The following is a 24,364-nucleotide window of genomic DNA, read 5'->3' as shown; positions in this document are numbered from 1 at the left end:
AAAAATGCTGAGTCTCTACTCTGTTAGTTCTCATGTTGACCAATAGAGGGCAGCCGTGACAATGCAACATTATGTGCTGTGGGAGAGCATGCTGAGGATCTGCAGCCTTTTTCACTTAGGTCTAAACCAGAGGAAACACTTAGAAATCTCAATGAGCAATGACTCTAAAAGAGTGCATTACATATGTGCTTTCTCACTTCAGTCTGGAGGTTAATGTCTTAAGGTTTTTGTTTTAAAAGCTTTGCTGTGTAACTTCCATCCATTTTCTACTTGATGGCTTTTGCCACAAGAACACAACTAGTGTCTCTCTCTTCTTTCTCCCTGTGTTGATGAAACGAGGTAGACTGATTGATCAGACAGCATTTTGGTGTCATCTGCTGCCTCTTAGAGCATTAATCAACACACAGACTCCCCGAGGATGATGCATTGGTGCAGCCGGAGAAAATGGCTCATACAAAAAAAGGGGTCTTGGCTTAAAAGAAAGTGTATCATCATAAAGATCATTAACATGATGAATGAGCCATGATAAAATAGAGGAAGAGCTGCTGCGGGAAATTGGCTAAAACATACATGAACACTGCTGGATCTGGACTGGGCTGAGAGGTTTTATATTCTCATGTGTGGGAAAGTGGCTGAGTTTATACAGAAAAAAAGTGTTTCTGCAAAGGAAGATGAGAGACAAGTGAAAGTTTGTGAAGCTCGCTTGCTCACTTTTCTGGTGACATCAACACAGAGAGAGAGAGAGAGAGGGAAGGAAGGAGAGAGAGAGACAGAGGGAGGTTTTTTTTGGAGGGGGGAACCTAAATCTGCCTCTCTCACAACCTCCTGGCGCACCAGTCTGAGTTGCGCCTCTGCTCTCTCAACTTTTTCATTTCTAATTAAAACTCCCGTGAAAACTCTCGCTTTTCTCAGTCTCCCCCGGCAGCGGATGGGGATGTTCCCAGGAAAGAGGTTCACACCCCAGCTGAGCGTTTTCACCTTGGAAAACTTCACGAGTCAGGCGGATAACTTCTTGTGAATGGGGGGCAACGTTTGACTTTTACGCATCCAGCTCCGTGACGCACGGATAGATGTTTTAAACAGAAAACGCTGTCCTTGCAAAGTGTCACGTCCAAATTCTCATTTTATTCCCTTTTTCTTCAATGGAAGTTGGCGTTTTAAGCAGCTTTTGACTGCTCGAGTCTCCTGAGAGAAACTTTGTTGAACTTCATCACTTTTTTTTGTGCCTTCCATCACTTTCTTCTTCTTTTTTTAAAATCTCTACAACGACCTCTCTTGACCTTTTTTCCGGGGATCCTAACATCGTTCCGCACACGGATATTCAATTAACCTCAGTTTTGGGAGTTATTTTAGTGGATATCATGCCTCCGACAGGACCGGAGAAGCGGGCTGCGCTCTGCCGGCTTTGGGCTCTGGTGTTCGCGCTGCTGGTGTGCGTCGCCTCGGTGAATGGATGCCCGCACAAGTGCAGCTGCTCCGGCTCTCATGTGGACTGCCAGGGTCTGGGTTTGAAGACTGTGCCTAAAGGAATACCGAGGAATGCCGAGCGTCTGTAAGTGTGATTTCAGCTTCATCAAGGACCTTTTGCGCAGTAGTTTAAATGTATAGAGAACTTCTAATTCATGGACTGATTACAACGGGATTAGTGAATTCGTCACTGATTGGACACGCTTTATCAAACTATGTCTAAAAGTTACATTTTTATGTTTATGCATTTTCAATCAACATATTATTTGATGTTAAGGAGATTATTGGATGTGATCGATTATCATCACAAACTTTAAACACTCACCTGACTTTTAAACATGTTTTAAAATAATTGGATTCACCTGCTGCTCGAGCATTACCATGTTTTCTTTGGTGGATGAATGCCATTGGGCTCCTATTTGCGTAATTTAGTTGAAAAATGCATTTAAAATCAGATGTACTTTTGCAGATTTTGCACTAAATGGGTCATTTTATGTTCGGGAAAAACTTTGATCAGAGTTTTTAATTTGCATGACAAGATCCAGTCCAATCTAGACATGCACCAGTCCATAAATCTATGTGGGTAAAGGCTTTCAAAACCAAAATAATGCATGTATTCTACTTTTATCTGAATACGAAACACAGAGTAGCTTCCATGCAACATCACTTTGTGTCTGAAAGCCAAGAGGCTGCAGAAGAACGAGCCCCTGAAATTCTACCAGTGAACCAAATGAATATAGGCAGTGAAGAAAAACAGCCCCAAAGCAAAGCGTACTTGACTATTAAAGCTTTTAAATGGATCGCAATGAAAGGTGAGAAGAAGTAGCAGGGTCCTTAAATCTTTTTTTTATATATATACTCATGTTGTTTCACATGTTCCAAAAGTTTAACTAAACTCTCAGTGACGAACTTTAATGTTTTCTGACCCTGATGTCAGTTTATATTTCATTATATTTATTCCTAAGGCAGAGGCAGACGTGACAGATGCTGCTGCCACTTCTAGCCTATAATCTTGACATGTATACATCCCTGTAGCCACACACACACACACACAGTCACAAACACACACCTATGCTGTTAAGGTATGGAAGTGATTATGCATGATAACGTAGTGGCCAAAAGCCCCGCGGGGGATCAACAACAGACCCAGCCCTGAGACAACAAACACAATCAGTGGTTCTGCACAGAGAAGTGGGGTTTTTTATTTGTGTGTGTGTGTGTGAATGTGGGGGGTACTGCTGGCTTATAGACGCATGATTTGCACCTGTATATGGATTTTTACTCTCTCATTTGTTTATATCTGTGGTTTTTGCGTCTGTTTTTTTGCGTATTATAAGTGTGAACAACAAAACACCGTACTTCTTCTATCCCACCGGGCTGCCGTGACCTCCCAGGACCTGTTGGCTTTTACGTAGCAATCCCCACAAGGCATTTACACCCAAGAAAAATAAATAATTAGAGCTGGCTGAGATGGTGAGGTGGGATAAGGGGGGGGGGTCCCCTGCTTCTCTCCGGGGTCCCCTGAGTGGAATATTTGGGGTAGTAGTGCCCCCTCCCACTGCCTTCGGTCTCAAAACTATGTGTTTATGTTTCCCTGATTTATCCAGATCAGTGTTTCAGCTGCGACTTTGGCCAAGAGTTGCTTTCTTTTCCTCCCTCGTTCTCTTCCTCTGCTTTCATGTCTCTTTCTCTCGGCAGATATATTTTAGGGAGTCTGCGATGGGAGACATTAAAATGGATGAGATTCCAGTTCTAAAGGTTATGGCAGATGGGGAAACTTTTTAGGAAAAGAGACATGAGCGTTATTACCACGAGGAGGGATTGGGGTTTGATGGCTGGAATAAAAAAAAAAAAACGCATGTGGACGGCAGATTCTAGCAACCAGGGTGCCAAGTTTGTTTCTGTGTGAGTAAAAAAAACAAACAAACGTTGCATCAGAGTAGCGTGTCCAAAAAGGTCCTGCTGATGTCTGAGGTTTCATAACTCTTTCTCGTGTGTAGGTTTGTCTTTATACTTATTTTAGAGACTATATTGTTGTAATATGGCACGTTTCCTTGTTGTAGTACTCCATAAAGGATTAGTGTAATCATAAACACACACACATGGAGAGCGGTGTAACGCTGCTAAATTACACATTAAAACATTCACAAGCTCATCAGCTTTTTACGTCACCGCCGAAGCGAAAGGTTAATCCGACATTTGTTATGACATTGTCGGCGTCGGGGGCATAACTTGTGGCTGTTTTGCGCCAAACGAAAGCTGGCAGTCGACATCAAAATTAGAGTCGCAAATCTATTTCGATTCGCTGTATCTGTTAGTTCAGAAGTTTCCTGGCAGCGGGGGACGCACGTAACGTTCAAAGGCAACGCGATGTCGCAACGCTGCGGTAATTGGCTGAAGGCTGGTATGCATCAGTTTGGCCTTAAACTGCACACGGGCTTAAAAGAATACGAGGACTCCCAAGTTTTGGATAGAATGCTCGCACCTTGAAGGTTTGAAAGATGGCTCTGAAAAGTCTGCAGCTTTCAGACTGAATGTGTTCCAGTGAGTTCTAGTGAAGGGGAAGTCAATAAAAAAGCCTGTAGAGAGTCTTAAATATTCTTAAACCTTGGTACCACTTGAGTTTGGTTGTTGTTTAGCTTTGTGTCCTGCAACTGACGTCTTTTAGCCGATGATCTAACTTGCGTTTCTTTTCCAGTATTTTGTTGTGTAGATGTGTCTCATGAGGAAATATTGGAGGTTTTTCTTTCAAAGCTCACTCCTTTTCTCTTTTTTTTTTTTCATAGAAATGTTCAAACAATTACACGAGGAGAAATCCCATAGAGGCGAACAGATACAGTTGTCTCACCACGCTAGAATGCAAGTGCAACGAAAACTTAAAGACATGCTGTTTTGAGTAAAGGACAAAGTCTTTCACATTATCTTGAGTGGAAAATCTTTTTTTCGGGGGCTACTACTCCGCTGCTTCCTTTATCAGTCTCGAGCCACATGTACCGAATCAAAGTCGTTCAGACTCTGTGGAGGGGACTGAAACCAAATGTAGAGAATCACTGTTCAGTGAGCAAGTACACGACACAGGGTCATGGTGATATTTGGGTACAGCGATGAAATAAAGTTCATTAAAGGTGCATTTTGTAATAAATCTAAAGCAACAGATCGTAAAATCCTCCTAATATGTCACAGAGACTCAGGAATAATGTTTATATAACAAACTGAACTCACCAACAACAACAGTCAAGCCAAAATATTCACATTGAAAAAAATATTTTGCAGACTGCAAATCACATTTATGTTTTGAAATCATGTTTTGGCATGTGGCGCCACCTACCGCCGTCTACCAATCATTGCAGTCAGTAGAGTCTCAGCTGCCGAGCAACCACGGGTTGTCAGTTGCAGTACGTCTGAGCTACAATGGCAGAGAAAACATAACCTAAAAGACCTCTGTATTTTGAATTTGAGTGTAGTAACCGTTTTTGGCCACATTCTTACATATGGCACCTTTAAACAATGCTAAGATGCACTAATACACAACCCTGTAAAAGCTCACGTGTGGATGTTTCCATTGCTGCTTATATGAAGGGAAAACTGGAAAATAACTGGCACTGTGAAGCGTTAAACATGGTCATTTAAACTTTAGAGGCAGTTCCTACTTACTCTCTTTATGACACGCAGGATTATAACTCGCTTCTGTTACATTTGGACGTGAAGGGTGAGTTTGATATCCAGAGCCAGAGTCCACCTGTCATAAGCACAGAATGGAACTCCCTGAAAGCCCCATTTCCTTTCGCTATTATAAACAGAGCATTTGGAAAGGTTAACGAGAGAAAAACAGTGGTGGCCTCAACCCCTCGCTCATCACACACACACACACGGGATTTGCGCAGCTATTCTTCTTAGGACCCTGCATTCACTTTCATTAATTTGCACTGTGTTACAAAGCATTATCCTGAACTACAATCTGTTAAGTACTAACCCAAATCAAATGTTAGCCCTAAACTCAACCAGTTCATCAGAATTGACTTTGGTCCTCATGTGGACAACTGGTCCTGGTCTTTATGCCAGAACAGGTCCGACAGAGGTAGCAAATACAAGTGCAAGTGCACACACACACACACACACACACACACACACACACACACACACACACACACACACACACACACACACACACACACACACACACACACACACACACACGGACACTCATGCAGACGGCCTTGCAGATTACCTCAGGCCAGTCAATTCTGTAATGCCCTCCTTGGGAAACCACTTGAGACCTCATTTGCATCTAATTTGAGTGGAGGGCTTTGGGGGGGGAGGCTTAACAGACTTAACGAGGCTGACTGAAATGAATTGGAGAAACCGTGCTGGCTTTTCTCTCTCTCTCTCTCCCGAGTCCAATTCACACCTGCCCTACAGGGAATGCACACACAGACACAAACTCAACTGTGGATTTCCAAACTGTAGCCTCAGCTGCTTATATAACGTCTGGGCGAAATTGAATTTTGAGTCAAGTATAGGGGCCTTCGGGGCTGCAATCGGGAAACGTTTGAGTTTATGGTGTTTATGTATGTATGTGTTTTGATTTTATACATTTGAATTTTTTTTGCTAGGGGGCTATAAAAACATCTGCATGATCACATCTTCATACTCCGACACCGGAGACGACGTGTGTGGGGCATGTCAAACGCAGTGCGCTTGTATTGACGTCGTCCGCGTTTGCGGTTGAATGAGTTCATTGCTGGAAGTGGAACTTCCAGAGCCAACTTTATGCAGATTAATTCTGATTTTAACAGCCTATTTTTTTGTGTGTTCCCTCACTAATGCCACGTTTGGCAAGTGTTTTTTTTTTTTTTTTATGAGCAACACCTTCTCTACTTTCCCTAGCCTCATCTGACTTTTTTCTCCCTCTCTTTCTTTTTTCTCCCTCTCAAACTTTTCATCTTTCCTCCAATGTTGTTTCTGTCTCTGTTCTCATACCTCCACCTTCTCTTTACATCTCTTCGCCGCTCAGTCTCGCCTCCACCTCCCCCTTAAACACACACTCGTTTAGTGTGCCAACATCTCTTCAGGATAGACTTTTAATTTCCCCTCAGTTTGCCAACCCATGGTGCGCACAACTGTGGGATCATGCCACTGTGTGTGTGTGTGTGGGTGTGCATCTGCTTCTGGCTCATATCAGAGTGTGGTGTTGATTGGTTATTTGATGCTGTAACCACCACACCCTCAGCTATGAAATAGCATTCCATAGTGGGACTGGTGTAGGCGCATATACTGTATATATATATGTGTGTGTTCCTTCTTTGAGACTTTTTCAGGTGTAAACATTGACCTTGTAATGTCGTTTCTTGGGCACCAGAGTCTGGCTTTAATAAGGCAAAACATCATCTCTGAGGTCAGGTTGAGGTTTGCGTTAGTCATGAATTGGTGGTACGTAGTGTTTTCGGGGTTAAGTCAAGTGAAGAAGGAAGCGAGAAGAGGCAAAGGAAAGATGAGAAGAAGGCACTAATGCAACGTTACAGATGCCAGCTGCTCACATAGAGACAAAAAACTTGCAGACGTTTGAAGCTAAACTGCACCAGGAAGGAACAGTCTACATTTATCTGAGTTCAATGCAGTGTCCTCGATCATCTTGACCATATCTACCTAGGCCTAAATGTTCCTGAAGAAGGGCACATTTCTGTGCATGTGTGGTTCTAATTTGGGCCGACACAGTTCACGTTCCCTCTCCATTCAGAGTCATTTAACTGGATCAGGAATGAATCCGTAATCACCGAAAGAACTCTTGTGTTTGCTTCAGTTTTGGCCCCGACTTGCTTCGAGTTGCGGTCTGAGCGTTTGCCTGAAGGCATTACAAATAATATTCTGTTGGGTTATACGGGCTCCAATCAGGGCCTGTGCGATTTGAACTCGTAAAGATGTTGTTCACAAGTCATTCTGAAACGTGTAGTTATAAATCAGACTGGATTTACAATAGTACTGCATCAGAAATCCAAGTCTGGACGTGTGTAGAGTGGGCTGACCCTAATTTGACTGGTCACCACAGCAGAGTAGTTAAAGATACATGACAACACTGTGTTGAACTTTTCAATGAAGTTCTCCTAACTAAGCCTGATTAGCCACATTTTTGTTCTGCGCTTTGTTAGTACACGTCTTTGAGGAACGCTTCAGACTTGAGCAACTGCTGAATAAAAGCCACCATTCATTGAAAAGTGTTCTTTACTCTTTAGCGGTTCAAGTGTTGATGATGTAATACATGCGAGGAGCAGCTGGATGTCATTGCTGTGATAGACGCGTCCAAACTACCGAGTTGAAACCACAATATAAGCTCGCTCTGCTCAGACGGCATCCGTGTGTCACACCTGTCGTCACCTTTGCGGCAACAGGTTCGTGCTCTTCTACGGTTATGAGGACGTGCCAAATGGCACAGATGTAGGGTACGTTAATATTTAGGCTCCAGCTCTAGGTCAGTGGGTGAATGTTCTCTTCATCATGCTTCTTCACTGCGTGGGCAGTTGACCTTTTCATATAATGACTTTCAGGCTGCCAAAGGAGCAGCCAGCTGGCACTGACGCTGGGCACTGCCCTTATGGGAAGTGAAAGTAAGCTGAATGCAACATAACACACAACACACAAACAAATGCAGAGAGTAGGAGGTGCACATAATCACTGGCATACAATTGCACATGCATAAATGTACACATACGCTAATTGCCGACTCTGACTGTCATAATGCATAAATGTTGTTTTACTGTTGAAGTTGTGGCCGTTGCTTCTGTTTTTGGCCATAACTTATTCACAGAGACTCAGGAATAATGTTCATATAACAAACTGAACTCACCAACAACAACAGTGCAGCCAAAATATTTGCATTAAAAAAAATATTTTGCAGACTGCAAATCATGTTTATGTTTTAAAATCATGTTTTGGCATGTGGCGCCACCTACCGCCGTCTACCAATCGTTGAAGTGCGTAGAGTCTCAGCTGCAGAGCAACCAGGGGTTGCCAGTTTCGTCAGGAAACAAAACCTAAAAGACCTCTGTATTTTGAATTTGAATGTAGTAACCGTTTTTGGCCACATTCTTACGTATGGCACCTTTAAGTGTTGCTGTCTGAGATTATCGCTCCTCAAAGTATGGCAGGTCAAAGTTGCTCCACTGAAATAGTCTCTTAACCGTGATGGATGTTTGCAGCGAACACTTTGGGTGATTATTTCACGGTTTGCCTTCGCTTCCTCTTCAAAGTAAGTTTTGATAACCTGAGGGAGAGTTGAAGACCCGCGTGATTGTCTTCTGCTTTAGACTTTGTTTTTCCCTTATGTCGGACTGTTGTGATTACAGATAGGAATGATAATTTGACAAGCGAAACTGCTAAAATAAGACCCCGGTTTGCATGTGACTAAAATTAACTTTTTAACCCTCAAACGAGCCTTTGAAGAAGTGAGGACCAGCCAAAGCTCTGCAGAAATATCTCCAACCTCAAAGGTCTAAAAACAAGTCGTTGCAAAGATAGCTCAGGAGCACACGTATGCGGGAAAAAAAAAGGTATATTTACATCCTGAACAAACATATAAACAGTTTAAATGCACAGAATGTACATAACATACTCGTATACACATACGCTCACAGTGCACTATGATGACTTTAGGTGGAATCCCAAGTCATGGATGACCTTCTTTGACTCTTTGCTCAAACAGAAGCCATCAGAGCTGATTTCAGTGTGTGTGTCAGACTAAAACTGCGCTCTTTGTTTGTGCTTAGAGTCGTTTTGATGTTAACAAGCTGTGCCACTGTGTTGTTAAACCACTGTCACCAAAGCAACAGATTATATCCCCACTGCTGGGACTTTTCTCCGGGTGTTTCAATGCGTACCCTTCCTCTATATTTGAGAATTCTATATATATATACTTGTGTTTATTTTTGTGCATGTGGCATGCGTTACGTGTGTACAGTACGAAAGTGTGACTTACACCATAATTGTCCCTTTTCGGTCCAATTTTCAGTTAAGCTATGCTCGCAGGCGTCTCCCTAATGTGGTCGAGTCTGCGTGGTTAAAAGTAACACCAAGCCTTGACTTTCCTGAGGCTGAGTGGCATTAACACTGAATAGAGACTGCGAAGGCCAGCGATACACATCGTGACAGACCAAGATACAGATGATAAAGAGGGGGACACTTGATCTCCATCAGATTTAAACAAAATTCAATCAAGGTAGACAGATTGAGATTAATCCACATTGAGAATACAAGAAGTAAAGTACAGATTGAATTGAAGGTCCTGTATTGCGAAGAGGATTTTCCTTCATGAAGTGAAAATAAGTGTCCTTCAGCCGGTTGCAGGGAAAATATTTCAAATGTTTCCTTTGTCAATGTCTGCTCCTGTTCTTCTTGCTTTCATCTCTATTTTTGGGAGAGAAATCCTCCTACTCGTATGTTCCTTGTAGCATTCTAGAATGGGTCAGTACCTTATCTGTATTGAGGGAGATTTTCACCAAGGAACGCAGGCTGGTTAGAATATTGAATGTCAAATGTCAGGATGTTTGCATAGCCTACAAGTCTTCAACAGAGGGGTCACTGTCTTGGTTGCAGTGGCAATAAACCACAAATCACATGAACCAGACCTTTGTTTTCCAAACTCCCTTGTTTTTTTTGTCAGGAAACGTGAATTCTACTTGGGCATTTGGATCAGAAACGAGTGTTGAACCAGGTTCTCATCAGTCAATACCAAATTATCTATAAGGATAATGTACAAACTATACAGCTGAGCTTATGTTCTTAGATTACCGTGACATCCTGTCGGTCACTTCCTGTGGTCTTCCTCAGAAGGGTCACTTGATGAACTTCATAAGCTCATTAGCTCATCAGGCATGTGACCGAGGATGGTATGAAACCAGAGTTGAGTTGAATAGCAACTCAACTCAAGCAAATCCAGTCGCCCACAGCTAACGACTGAAGATCATTATGACCTGGATGACTGAGAACCTTCAGCGACTATACAGCTATCAATATTTATCCGATTTGTGTAACATACTACGGTAGTTCGGGAGCATTTTACGCTTCCCAGTCGTCCCGGTATTGATGCGGAGACGCCCATTGGCGGGCGATTATGTGCGACGTTGTGCTCGGAAAGTTTCGTCAGACTTGGCAAATTGAGAGAAAACAGAGTGACTTTTATTGTGGAAAGATGTAGTTGCGAGTTGATGTGTTAACACGAAAACGGTGTATTTGAGGCAGTGCAACATGCTTGACGTCCGCGGTTGCAGGGTCATCTAACCCGAGATGCTCGAGAAGAAGCGTCTCTTTTAAAAAAAACCTCTTCTTTAATGTGCTAAATGATTCCAGAGAGGTCTTTTGCAACATGAGTCGGTCTAAACAAGGGAACAGTTGATGTCACAGGTGACGAGAGAAATGAAGCAAAACAAGTGGATTCCAGGAGGGTCATTAAGTTCTTCCCTTGACCTTTTGTTTGTGTCTTTATTTGCCTGTTCTCATGTGTAACCGGCCTTTAACTGAGTGTGTGTGTGTGTGTGTGTGTGTGTGTGTGTGTGTGTGTGTGTGTGTGTGTGTGAAGGACCAAAGTCTCTCGGTGATGATTGCTGTGTATCCCAGAGAGCACTTCTGTAATAGAGGAGCGTTCACCATCCATTAGCATCACTGTGACAGAAAGTCAAAACAGCGGTAAACGATCGCACAGGGGGGACGAATGTTCCACAACCGACCCCCTCCGCCTAATTTTCCAAAACCTGTACACTCTTGTAAACTCATGTGGACAATAATATATGACATGTAAACAGAGACGGTGTCATTCTTTTTGAACACTTTCCATATTTACATCTTTCGATTGTATAGCGTTCGTGTGACATTTGATCTTTTGTACAGCACTTTTTGTTTCGGTCAATGTTTCTCCTCGTAAAATGAGTTCCTCGCAGTAATTTCAATACCAGAAACATGCCGCCATCCAGCAGTTGGATTTTGGTTCCTATAGCAACCCCAGTTGTTGCTATAGAAATATAGCAGAACTCACCAGCAGTTTTTCTCCGAAAGTGACATTGGTGCTTAAACCGTTTTTTGTCAGATCTGTGACCACACGGATATTAAAAGACGTGTGTGTGTGAGAGCGTGTGTGTGTGTGTGTGTGGTAGTGTATTATAAACACAGTGTGTACTTGAAGTTCACCAGAAAGTCCACTTCATTTGTATCCCCTTTGCTTTCACTCTCTTTCCCTTTTCTGTCTCCGTTGGTTTATGAGGCAGATTCGTAAAGCTTTAGTAGGAGCATAAATTTCTCCCCCCGATGCCGAGTTATTTTCAAGTTGCCGACATTTTTACAATAAATGTTGGTCTAACTCGTGTTAGGGCCGCACCATTATGGACAAAATGAGAGTCGATGCTTTTTTCTTTCTGCCTTTTTGCTTAGAATTGAGATGTATTTAATATAAAAGGTTTATTGCACCCCATTTCCTCGACCCAAAACGGAGGAAACATTATACGGGATGCACAAATCATCTTTGGACTATACCAACTGATCATGTATGTGATTACCTCATTAAAGCAGCTTCGTGAATCTGAGACGGGACGTAATAATTATCAACATCACAGACTGTGATGAGACTGATGTCCCTCATGAAACTGCGGCAGAACCTTGTTTGCATTTGGGTTCAGTTTTAACTCTTGTTTCATGTTTTCGTGATTTCTTTGTCACTGTTTTATTCGCACCTCATTTTCGAGATTACAATTACTGTAAACGAGGGAGAACAGAAGGCTATTTTTGAATTTCCCGATGCCCGCCTGACTGCCCCCTCCCTCCCTCCCTCCCTCCCGCCTCTGCTGGCCCGACACTGTCACGGAGAGCAGAGGAAAAGGAAGAAGCCAATTAGGATTCCTTTGCGTAACTGGGAGATTTCGAGAGCGAAATTGAGCATACCTATCTCTCGGAGTGGAGAGCAAGAAGGCAGGGAATGAGTGAAGAGTGAAGAGGTACAAGAGCGTTGTGGAAAAATAACAGGAGATTAGCGCAGGAAATGAACACATTCGGAAACGAAGCGTTCTGTGCGGAGCAGCGGAGGATGAAAGGGGGGAAAAGGGACGGAGGGATGGAGAGATAAGGACGCAGCGGCTGATAAAGCGAGAGCAAAAGTGAAAAAAGAGGAAATGTCTCGGTGTCAGAGACGGATAGACCGAGGCAGAACAAAGAGAGGAAGCAGTTTGCGATACTTACTCGCTGTTTCTTTGTTGTTGGCCCCCAGATACAGGAAAAAGACGCCAAAGGTCAAGAAAGTGTAAAAACCTTGACAGACGCTAATATGTGCACAATGGGGACAAAGAATAGAGAAAGGCCGTAACTTCACTTGCCAAAAGAAAGTTTTGTGTCCCTTAACTCCCTATGGTTAACCATAGTTTTGACATTTCTGCATTTGTGGGCCTGTGTTGCGTGCATGTTTTCTCGTACTCACCTTGTTAAGTTTAAGTAGCTGCGATTTCTCACCAGGGGTTCAAACTTCACTTCTATGTCCTTCTTTACTTAGAGTCGTACATGTTTTGGTAACAGTGGATTTCCTCGTATAACCTGAAGCAAACTTCCTTGGTTACGTACTTTCTTCGTGCAGCACGTGCAGTCGGAGCGTATGGTTTCTGCAGACTCGTGGTAATCTGCGTAGGGTCGGCATCATGTGGACTCTAGTGGACCTCTGTGCACATGTGGATGTGGAAAATGTGGTCCGTCCCATAGAGTTGGGAGAGGCCATGGGATAGGAATTGTTTTATCTCAGTTGTTGTGACATAGGCAACCAGTAATCCAAACACAACATATAATCACTATATAATTTTCTTAAATATCAATTTCACAAAGGTTCAGTGCATACTCGGTCATGAATTGTTATACAGCCATGTCAAGTAGACTTTAACCATATGACCCAGCCCTTGCTATAAGTGAGTCACCCCACCTCTTACATACCTTTTTACATTTTCTGTGTGCCTAAGCAATAATGGTTGGTTGGCTCGAGACAGCCAGACAGACAGACATATAGGGTTCGCTGGTTTCACTGGTCTGTGCCTTTTGTGTGTGCATGCTGTATGCTATATTAATTCCCCCCCGAGCACCTGCTGTTTGCATTCTTGTCTTATCCACTTCTCGCAAACACACACACATGCACACCTTATCATCGGCCCGTAATGGAAACAAACAGTCGTTAAGCCTTTATGTGCGAAAGCCTCTTGTTTCGTTTTCTGCCCCCGCAGCTGGTCGGTTAAATTTAAAGCTAACTTGAGCTTTACTGCTGGGTGGAGTGGATCTCCGAGCTTCAGCTCTCCAGATGCATATGCAGAGCCCGCCCTGCTTACTTTACATTGTTCAAACGCTGTGCAGCAGTCCTAATTTTTGCATTGCGTCTTCAATCAGGCTTGTTGAGTTTGTTGGCTCTAAATGTTTAATCATCATACGATGAGGAAAATATGGTGATTATATATTGTACATTTGAAGTTTAACTTCTTTGTAGTCGCTCTACGTTGTCTTCCAATACAGTGACTTTCATCTGAACTTCTCTTTGAGGCCTGATTGCATCTGTCCTCATTCCAATGCACGATCACTCAACATTCAATATGTCAATATACTGAGTTCTGTATTTCAACTTATGTCTCGTTTCTTTAATGCTGAGGAGTCATCTATACCAGTGTTTCCCAACCCTGGTCCTCAGGGAACAATGCCCTGCCATGTTTTAGATGTTGCCCTGTTTTTTTCCAATAATTCAATGTTTCAACTTTTGTTTAAAAAAAATAAAAAAATCTAAAAAAAATTATTTTTTTTAAATGTTATATTTCAACTTAAATAATAATAATTATAATAATAATAATAATGTTTCAACTTTTGACAATTAAAAAAAAATGTTTCAACTTATGGAAAAAAATCTAACAATTATGTTTTAATTTTTGTAATGCTGTATTTTTTTTTTTTTTAATGTTAGATTAAATTTTTTTAAAGAAAAAAAGAGTAAACTTTTGTCAATTTTTAAAAAAAAATGTGGGTTTTAAATTTTGTCGCTTAAAAAAAAATATTTTCAAAAAAATTTATGTTTCAATTTTTGTCAATTAAAATATATATATTTTTTTACTTTTCTCTAAAAAAATAATAAAAATTGAATGTTTCAACTTTTGTTAAAAACATTTATGTTTCATCTGAATCAGGTGTTTTTGGAGCAGGGCAACATCTAAAACATGGCAGGGCAGTGTTCCCTGAGGACCAGGGATGGGAAACACTGATCTACACTTAACTCATCCTTTAAATTTATATTCCTGCAGGTGTAAGATTATGAGAATCTTAATCAACACCTTATCTCCGTCATTGACCTGCTGTTTTAAAAGCTCATGTAGAGTCCAATAAGCAAGCCAGAGTGATACCAGCTACCATATATGACTATTGTTTTATATTTTATCAGAGAGTTATACATAACTTTATGACTTACTCTAAGTTTACCATATGGAGCGTGTCACAAAAATGTACATTTTACTTTCAGACAACAGTAAAATGATCGGCTTCTACTTATAATTTAATTCCACATCACATTTCATTTTTCCTTGGCAGTGCCTCTGACTGTCTGAGATATGATGCAGTGATTTTTTTTCGACAGGATGATGTCACTGCACTCTCCACCTGGCCCTGTATCCTCACTGTTTGTTTGACTGCATACAGAGCGGTTCCCCTGGTGAGTGCACAAGTTTCCACTGCGAACAAGAGAAAGATGGAGATAAGGACGGAGAGATTAGGGTATGGGGAAAAAAAACACGGCCGACCATAAAAGAGCGAAAGATTGAGATAAAAGCGGAGAGATTACACAAAGAGAGAAAAACGGAGGAAGGCAAAGAAAAACAGTTTAGTCAACTGTGAAACAGTGAAAGATAAGACATGAGAGATCGAGAGAAGGGGAGACGCTGAAAAAGAAGGGAGATTAAAAAGAAAAAGTCGAGAGGAAGGGTGGGAACACAGGTTGAGGCAGGCTTTGAAGGACTGACAGATTGACATTAAAGATCAGTGACAAGGGAAAGGACAGATGTGAGATAGATTAAAGTAGAGAGGGGGGGAAAATAGGAAAAACTGAGAGGTTGTTGCCAAATGCGAAAAGATAAGGAGTGACATATATCACAGAGGGGAACAGGGAGGAGAGGATGGATAGAGGTCGAGTGATGGGGAGCAGAAATTTCCAGATTGGATACTACCTCAGAGTCACTCAAAATGGAAAGTATATATGATATAACATATCAAAAAAAAAAAAAAATCAGTTTCTTCGCAGTGAAAGCGCCTCTCTCCCAAAGATGAAACATGATAAATCAATGCAGCATTGAGTTTTTCATCACATCCAAGAGGACTCATCAAGCTGCCGCTCTTTCCAAAGCAGCTAGCAATCGCCTGTGACAACAACTAGCAGCATCCAGTTTGGATGATGGTGGAGCCGCTCGCTGTCAAATAAGTATCTGGCAATGTCGATGAAACTCAGAGCCATGAATTTCATTTCATTTCGTTTCATTTCAGAGTTTTCTTCATGCTTTTGCAGTGTCCAAATGTTTGGCTCCGTGTATGGTCCGGGGGGGTTCACAGCAGAACATTTCAAGGCTGATATTTGATCATCAAACATAATCATTCCTGATTTTTTTGCTTATGTTTCAGTCATTTCATGTTCCAAAACATTTATGCTTTTCTTGGGTCGTCGACAGAAAAGTAAAATAATTACTAAAATAATGAAATAATTTTGTCTTTTTTCGTCTTGGCTGTAAATCCAAGGTAGCACATATTCTTTTAGCTCTGTTTTGGTCTCCTCCAGCATCTCCTCGTCCACAGAGAAACAGGTGAACGCAATTGCGCATTGGTGTTTCGGGTTGAAGTAAAAAAATAAGTGTTGAAGATAAACAGTGAAACAGAGTCGTAAAATAAGGGTAGGAGAAAATAAAATGTATTTTCACAGTTTATCCTGGAAAGTCACAACTTGATAGATTTGTCGCTAGTTGCTTTTTTTGCGCAAACAAAGTTGCCTGTGAAGTCGCTAAATGTAGCGAAAAAGTCACCAAGTTGTCAACACTGTTGTTTAGTCGATATGGTTCATGATAACTTTTATATTTTCTTTCTTCATTACCTTTAAGTGACACCGCCACTTACAGCTCTGGTATATGCTAACGCGCTAGCATAAAAGTTAGCAGACTTCATCGTCGCTTCTGTGTTTTGAGTAGTTTTTTGGGGAGTTCCGTGTGAATCCTGAAACAATGCTGTGTTTTTTACAGGCAAAGTTTTTTTCAAAACGGCAAAATGTTTTGTGCCTTTTCTGTGTGGATACGACCTTAAATACAAGCTAACCTGGTCACATGGTCCCTTACATTGTTGACTGTTGTGTTTGGGAGTGGGAAGTTTTGTGCGATAAGCTAAAAACAGTGAGACCAAATGTTTTGTATTAAAACATGAAACGTCGTGTTCACTAAACCATGACGACAAGCAACGTTTACCTGCTTTGGTGTATGTACGTCCGTGGCCCTGAGGTGCAAAACACAAACGCAAATGAAAAATACAAATGCAAATCATTTAAAAACACAAATCAAAAAACACAAATCACAAATGCAAATCACAAAACACAAAAACGTTAATTCAAAGCGGAAACTCAAATCACAAAACGCAACACAAAAGCAGAAAACACAAAATCATTAACTCAAAACGGAAACGCAGATAAACACAACGTTTTGTGATTTGCCTTTGTGTTTTGCACCTCAGGGCCACCGTGGAGGGAAGACTCATGTCCTCTCCTCCTAATGCACTGCCACACACACATACTGGCCCACTCACTTTAGTGGGGACCAACCAACATCTGTAAACATTGCTGTTTGTCAGTGTTTGTACAGGATATTCATGTAAATCCTCCAGTATCAAACCATTGTCACCACTTTTATTGCATCACAGAAGTCATAAACACAGAAGCTGGTGTAGCTCTGACATCTTAGCTTAACCTCAAGCAGTAATTGTAGAAGCAGGTGCATTTACTCAAGAGTGAATGGGTAAATCGTTGATAAAGTGTGCTGATATCGCTGATATGATAACTATAGGTACAGTGCACCATCAAGCCGTATTTTTGACATGCCTAAAAACCCTGAACAGAAGACCGGAGAGAAACTCTGCAGCTGTAATCTAATTCACATGTTCTTAGCCACTATTTTCTAACGTATATATATATTGTTTGAAGAGGAGAAACTCTGCAATTGCTTTACAGGGGAGACTTTAAGGAAGCGATGTCTCGGCCCTCCCTGCGTCAGGCAGCGGTATGTCTCCTATTAGAGGTCCTTAAGCTTGGGGAAGCCTTTTGAAACCTAATATGGTCTTAAATCAGATTTATAAATGTTTAGGTGTATTATGAAAAACACACGTGGGCCGCGTCGGCAGGACCAGACTGTGTTTATGCGCACATGTGAGAGTGTGTGTGAAACAAGAGAGAAAATTGTTTGTCTGTGTGTGTGTGAGACAGAGACAGAGAGTTTTTTTTTTTTCTTTGCTCTAATTCCTCCAGTGCGACAGCGTTTCAATAAACATCATCGCCGAATAAAAAAAGAAACCAGTCTATACACACTCGTGCGGTCAGTTCATATTGCAGTGTGTATACGTTGTTGAAACAGATTGAATGACAGCCAGGAAACACTCTAAGCTCTTAAACTCCGGCGATGGAAAGAGAAAAAAATAATTTCATAGCACCTAATTATTTTCCTCGTTGGGGAATTAGCTCCTCGATAAATAACGGCGGCGTTAAAATCTGTGTGCATAAAATCTCGTGTTGCCCTGTGCAGCAGGAGTGTTTTGGTTTCCTGGATGTTTGTATTTATATGTGTGTGTGTGGGCTCGATGGCTGCAGGGCATCATCGTGCTTTGTGCAACTGCAGCATTCATTCCTTTGACTTTGAACACAACAGCACACTGTACAAAACACACATAGTAGCTGCTCACAATCCTCATTTGCTTATTATTAGTGTCATTAACTGTATGTGTAACTTGATTTCTAATCTCTGTGTTTCCTCCTGTAGGGATTTGAACAGAAACAACATCACCAGAATCACTAAAGTGGACTTCTCTGGCCTCAAGAACCTAAGGATCCTGTAAGTTTTGATTGTTTCTGTCATTGCTTTACAATTTGTGTGTATTTTCTAGGTTTTCTTTTCTAAAACTCTTAAGGGAATATGACAGATCAGTCATCAAATCATATAAAAAACATTTATTCTGGGTATTTTTTCCACAAAAAGTACATATAATCTCACCTTGGTGAAAACATCTGAGGCGTAGCCCCCAAAAAACTTCCAAAAATGTGGTGGTTTTAAACAAAAGCCCTGGGATAAGGAAGACGGGAATCCATCTTCAATTTGTTTAAACATTTTTGTGTTCTTAAACAAGCAATACAATCAAGTCACCAAATTACAGATCGGTTGAATCCACTGGTTTTTTTACGGGTCTATTCTTTTCCCTCCTTGTTGTGTCTTGTATTTGTTGCTTTATGAGGACTCCCATTAACAGAAAAGCTTCCATGCTGGAGTAATTAGACAAACGCTATATTTACCTAATAGCCCTGTACAATGCTATAGGGGAAATACAGTTTCTCAACCTAATGAGGGGAATTTCGGGGGGGGAGAGAAGGGAAATTCATTGCGCTTCTTATCCGAGGAGCCTGTGTCGTAATTGCGGAATATTTACAAGGATATATCGTGAGCTGACGTGGCATTAACAAGCAGCAAGACTCCCATTTGTTAAACAAGCAACACAACAAGATGTTTTAAAACTGGTCGAGGAAAGTAACGTTAGACATTCCTCACAGTTGTTCCCAAGAAATTGTGACTCATCGCAGACCGTCTGTCTGTAGGAGGAAAAAGATAATGCTACTGTTCACCGTTGACCTCCAAGTGTTCATGTGACTCGCAGAGATAGTTATGCTGAATTTCCCAAGTTTGTGCAATAGTTGGAATGCCAGAGACACCAGTGTCATTGAAGTTGAGCAAGGACAAGGTTCACAATGTGTATTTGATACTCACATTTTCAGATTATCTTCTACAGCTCCTATTGAACACAAAGCTGTGTATTAAATGGTAACTTCAACCATCTCATTTACTAAAAGTTTTAAATTTGCCTATGTTTTAAAGCTCCCATAGAACGGAAGTTCCAATTAAAGCTATTTTTTTTGGCGTGTATCTGCGCCATTACCTCGTTTAGGAAGCCCTAAAGGTTCGAAACAAACAGTTCAGCCACTGCTGAGAACGCTGTGTTGTATTGTAATCTCGGGCTCAGCGAGATCTCTGAAAAAACCCGTTCTGGTTACGTAAACAGCATTTCTCCTGAACAGCGGATCCTATGGCAGTCCAGGCACATCGTACATTGAACCGCAGAAGAAGAACGTCCGTTGTGGAGGTGTTTCGCTTGCGACAGAGTCGTGACGAAGCCATTTTTAAACGCTGTTAAAACAATGTTTTGATAATGAGTATCAGTGCATCCACCGTTCCAGAGGGGGGAGCTGCGCTTCTGAGAGCTGGTGGTGCTGATTACATCACTTCCAGGTATTGGCCAATCACAAGACAGTTGGGAAAGCTCCCGTTGGCTGGCCAATCACAACACAGTCTGTCTTCTGGGGGTGAGATTTCAGTTCGAAACAGAGCGACTGAGGAGAGCTTCAGTGAGGAGAGATTTCTATCGGCTCATTTATAGAAACTCGTAGGTTTTTGACCATAAAAACAAGTTAATGTATGTAAGTAGACCTCCATAACTATATGTGCTATAGAACCACTCTCAGCTTTAAAGTGAATGCAGGTGACATACCGGTGTCAGTGAACATCTCAGCTGGAACATATTCTCGTTCTGTGCTTTTTTTCTTTTTTTTTTTTGCCTGTTTTCACCGTTTCCAAAAAAAGACATCCTCCATATGCTTAAGTCATTACTTATCTTACTCCAACTTGTCTTACTCATCGTGTCTAAACGGCCTCGCTCTGCAGAGTGTGACTCCTCGTGTCTTCTCTGCTGTCCCGACGACTTCAAGGGCTCTCCGGCTCTTCTGACTCAAGTGGCTCAAAATGTGTGTGTGTGTGTGTGTGTGTGAGTGAGTGTGTGTGTGTGTGAGAGAGAGAGAGAGGCCTGTAATAACTATAATCACTGTTGGCTGCATGCAGCTTCCCTCCTCACTCTGTTTTAACCAGACCGGGCAGATAAAAATACACTTGCATCACAAACTACACTGAGTACTGGACCTATAGGTTTGTGTGCATGTGTGTGTGTTTTTGCATTTTCTTTGACTCTGTAACTGTACTTAAAGGGACCACGGTGAGTTTAGGAGTTCATGTTCAGTGAGTCTGTTAAGTTTTATCAGTGTTTGTGTGTGTTTTAGCTTAGACAAAGAAAAAGAGGAGAGAGTGAGACCTCTATTTAAGTGCATCCTGTGTACTTGAGACAAGGATGTGCGTGTGTGTGTGTTTGTGTGTAAGTGAGAGAGTGTGTTTGTTTGGGGAGGGCCAGCAGCTTGTTTCATGTGGTTGGTGATAAACTGCTGTGACATTTCCCCACTCCAAATCTGTTAAAGAAATGGGAAGGAGATGGCTTGGGAAAGAGAGCAGAAAGTGCATTTTCAACCACACACACACACACACACACACACATAGGTTTGCACAGCTATCCTTTTAAGGACTCTGAGTGACTTCCATTCATTTGTACAGCAAGGCCTTATCCCCAACCCGCAACCATATCCAGCTAATGCCTTACCCTTACCTTCACCTAACCACAATTCAAATCTTAGCCCCTAAACTTAAAGGTCCCATATTATGCAAAATCAACTTTTTAATCATCTTAATACTTATATTTAGGACTCTGGATTTCCTACCAGTGTGAAAAAAGATGACTCACTCATGTTTTTGTTGATAAAACACACAACGTTGACCTCCGCGCTCCTTTGAACATCACAAGATGCTAAATTTCTGAAATTGTTGTCTCGCGGACCTATGCTTTGTGTGTAAAACACACAACAGTGCTGGCGAGGGCAACCGGAAACCGGAAGTGCGTGAAAAGTTCTATTCTTGGCTCCACAGTTCAGCACCGAGTTCTACACAAACTTCCAGCCTCAGAGGATTTATCTGTCCAGTGGATACATGTTATATATGACGGCAATGTGCCTGCTAGAGCCTGCAAATGATCACTTTTCCAAATGCTAACTGCCGTTAGCTCCCAGTAGCCTCTGTGGCTGATGTCATTTGCTGTCCCTTAAGTTTCATTTTACTTTTTTTAAAGTGGACCTTTAAGGTGGACAAAAAGAGATACTACTAAACAGAGCGTTCTGAACAGGGCTGTTTTGGCAGGGTGATTGAACTGCTGTGGTGCTTCATCCTTACAGTATTTTGACCAAAGCAATGTCACAGACATGTTCATTAGGACACCAGGGAACCAGGTTAACTTGGAGAAATAGGGTATAATATGGGACCTTTAACCAGTTCCTCAGAAAACAGGTTCCACCTCATCAGGACCAGGTTTTAGTCCCCATGAGGACTACTCATTCTGACAAAGTCATGAACAAACACGTACACGTGCAACAAGTGATGAACAAAAGCGGTGCAGCCTTGACTCTAACTGTTACTTTATTCTACCTCCCCCTCTATCTTTATATCACTCTGCCTCTCCCTCTCTGTCTCTCTCGTTCACTCACACACACTCACAAACATGCAAACTGGAAAAAGTTTCCATTCAGTTGAACGATTATAGCGTTCTTACCCAGCAGAAGCCAATAGCTGCAGAGGGATGCCTACACTCTGAAGACATGAGTTCATGACAACCCCTCAAAAACCCTTACAACAACAACTAAGTGATCTGGTTATGCATCAACACCTCTGGAACTAAAGGTTAAAACACAATGTTATTAATTTGGACTAAAGTGTCCGTGTCTCAAATTAAAAGTGATGCTGTTATCTGGTTAAATATTAATTCGCAAACAAAAAAAAAGAAGCCTAATCCAGTTGGGCAATCTGTGTGTTCTTGGTCTGATCTCTGTAATCACGCACACAGCTCGTCTCTGTGAGGACACAGCACTTACTGTACCATAATATCCTTGGCAGGCTGTTCCTCGCAAAGATTTCTTCCAGACTGTGGAGAAATTGAGTAATTCCAAACAAATTTAGACGTAGGTGAAAACTCTCGCTTGATATTAAACATTTGGCTGCGGGAGAATTAAAGCGGTTTCACTCGGGTTTTTTTTCTTCGCGTAAACAAGTGAAGCTAATATTCCCTGAAGTGTTCCCTTCAGAGGGAGAGAGGAGCTCGCCGTTTGCCACAAGGTAGCATGACATCATTGTGCTTTTTTTTTTTTTTTTTTTATATAATGGTTGCTAAGACTCTCTAATATGGCTGAATGAAAGTTATGAGACACGCCAGGCCCCACACACATGAATGCGGTATATCTTCTTTCTTTTCTCCGTCTCTGTTGATGAATAACGACTGAATAATACGGACTAATATACAAAAAAAAAGTACCTCATCTGAACTATATTCCTGTATTAACTTTCAGCACCATGTGGCTTGTGATCCTTTGCCTTTTTTAAAGCTTTCTTCAGTAAATCAGCGTGTCGGTTGATCCCTCGTTTGGACAAATAAACCCAATAGTTACTCAAAGTTATGTCTTGATTTGGGCTTTTTTCTCTCAGCATGAAGAAAAGGCATAAGCTGCGTGGAATAAACATGCCGCATTAATGCGGCCTGGACTGTAAATTATGACTGATGAGCTGAAGTCACGACTGCGCATGTGGTTATTATGTGTGTGTGTGTTTGGATCAGCTTGCTACCAGCGCGTTTGTGTATAAACTAAACTTAGCTGATTGATTTTTCTTTAAAAAAATGTCACTAAATCATTTTACAACTCTACAAAATAGTTTTTTTTAAAGTGTAAACCAAAGGGAATATGTTGGAAAAATAAAGTATTACAACTCTACAAGTCAGTTTTGGGGGAAAATGTTTAATTTTCGATAATACGATATTGCATTTGTCATCTGATTTGGGTTATAATTTAATACAAGTCAAGGTTAAGTCCAATATTCACAGAGGAATGGTTTTAAAAGGTTATTGAACACGACACTGTCAAAACATTAACGTCTCTGTATCCAGTGGGAAGGATAACATCTTCATAGATATCGATCGTTTCCGGTTAAACTGCAGCTTTTCCAATTCGCTAATTGCGTCGTTTCAAATTACAATATCAATTTAATTTTGTACTTCAAGTAATCAGAAAAACAACCAAAATCAGAGGCGGATATGCAATAAACTGTGTGTGTTGCCCATTATATCGTACTCTGTATGCGTGTATTTGTGTTACGACCGACCATGAATTCATAGTTATGACAGTTACCTGTCTAGACACGGAACATTTGCCAAAAACGATTGTAAGTCAATATTGCAGTCTCCTTTCCTCTTATTTGGCCCTATTTAGATTGTTTATAATTTTTTATCTCTCACTCAATCTATTCAGTCATCCTTGGATTCTTTATTTTCTCCCTCTGCCTCCAGCCTCTCTAACGTCCTCAGACAGAACGTATAAACACGCATATGTGTAGATGTTCTCGTGTTTTTTTTTTGCCGTCCCATCTGGAAAACCTTAGATTGCCCTAAAAAACATTACAGCACCCACGGAGAGCTGAGAGGTAAATAGAGGAATGTGTGTGTGTGTGTGTTACTCTGGGATCATCCCTGGAAAGGCCGAAGAAGAGAAATGGAGATGATATCCATTCGAGGGTGGAAGAGGAATAGGTGGTTGATTGTTTGTTTTGGGCGCTGGCTCCATTGTGACATTTTGTGAAACGCTTGCGTGTCCATGAAACCTCTGCTTCACGGCAGATTCATTTGTCCGTCTCGCTGATTGCTTGTTTATACAACGTTTTTT

The 24,364-nt window shown here is 41.4% G+C and overlaps 1 protein-coding gene across 1 annotated transcript in view; it reads left to right on the top strand.

The window, feature by feature from the left end:
* Positions 1 to 1,361: 1,361 nt before the first annotated feature.
* The window catches only part of slit3 (slit homolog 3), a gene marked incomplete at both ends in the record, with an annotated part of 258,540 nt that continues 235,537 nt past the window's right edge, over positions 1,362 to 24,364 (top strand). The window contains 2 exons of the mRNA XM_083891564.1: positions 1,362 to 1,552; positions 18,504 to 18,575. Of these exons, the coding sequence (XP_083747690.1) occupies positions 1,362 to 1,552; positions 18,504 to 18,575 (263 nt within the window). The remainder of the gene's footprint in view (positions 1,553 to 18,503; positions 18,576 to 24,364) is intronic.

Source organism: Microchirus variegatus, assembly GCF_963457635.1.
Source record: "Microchirus variegatus genome assembly, chromosome: 6".
In the NCBI taxonomy this organism is placed as follows: Eukaryota; Metazoa; Chordata; class Actinopteri; order Pleuronectiformes; family Soleidae; genus Microchirus; species Microchirus variegatus.
The sequence above is the reverse complement of the archived record's forward strand: the minus strand, read 5'-3'. Positions and strand labels throughout refer to the sequence as shown.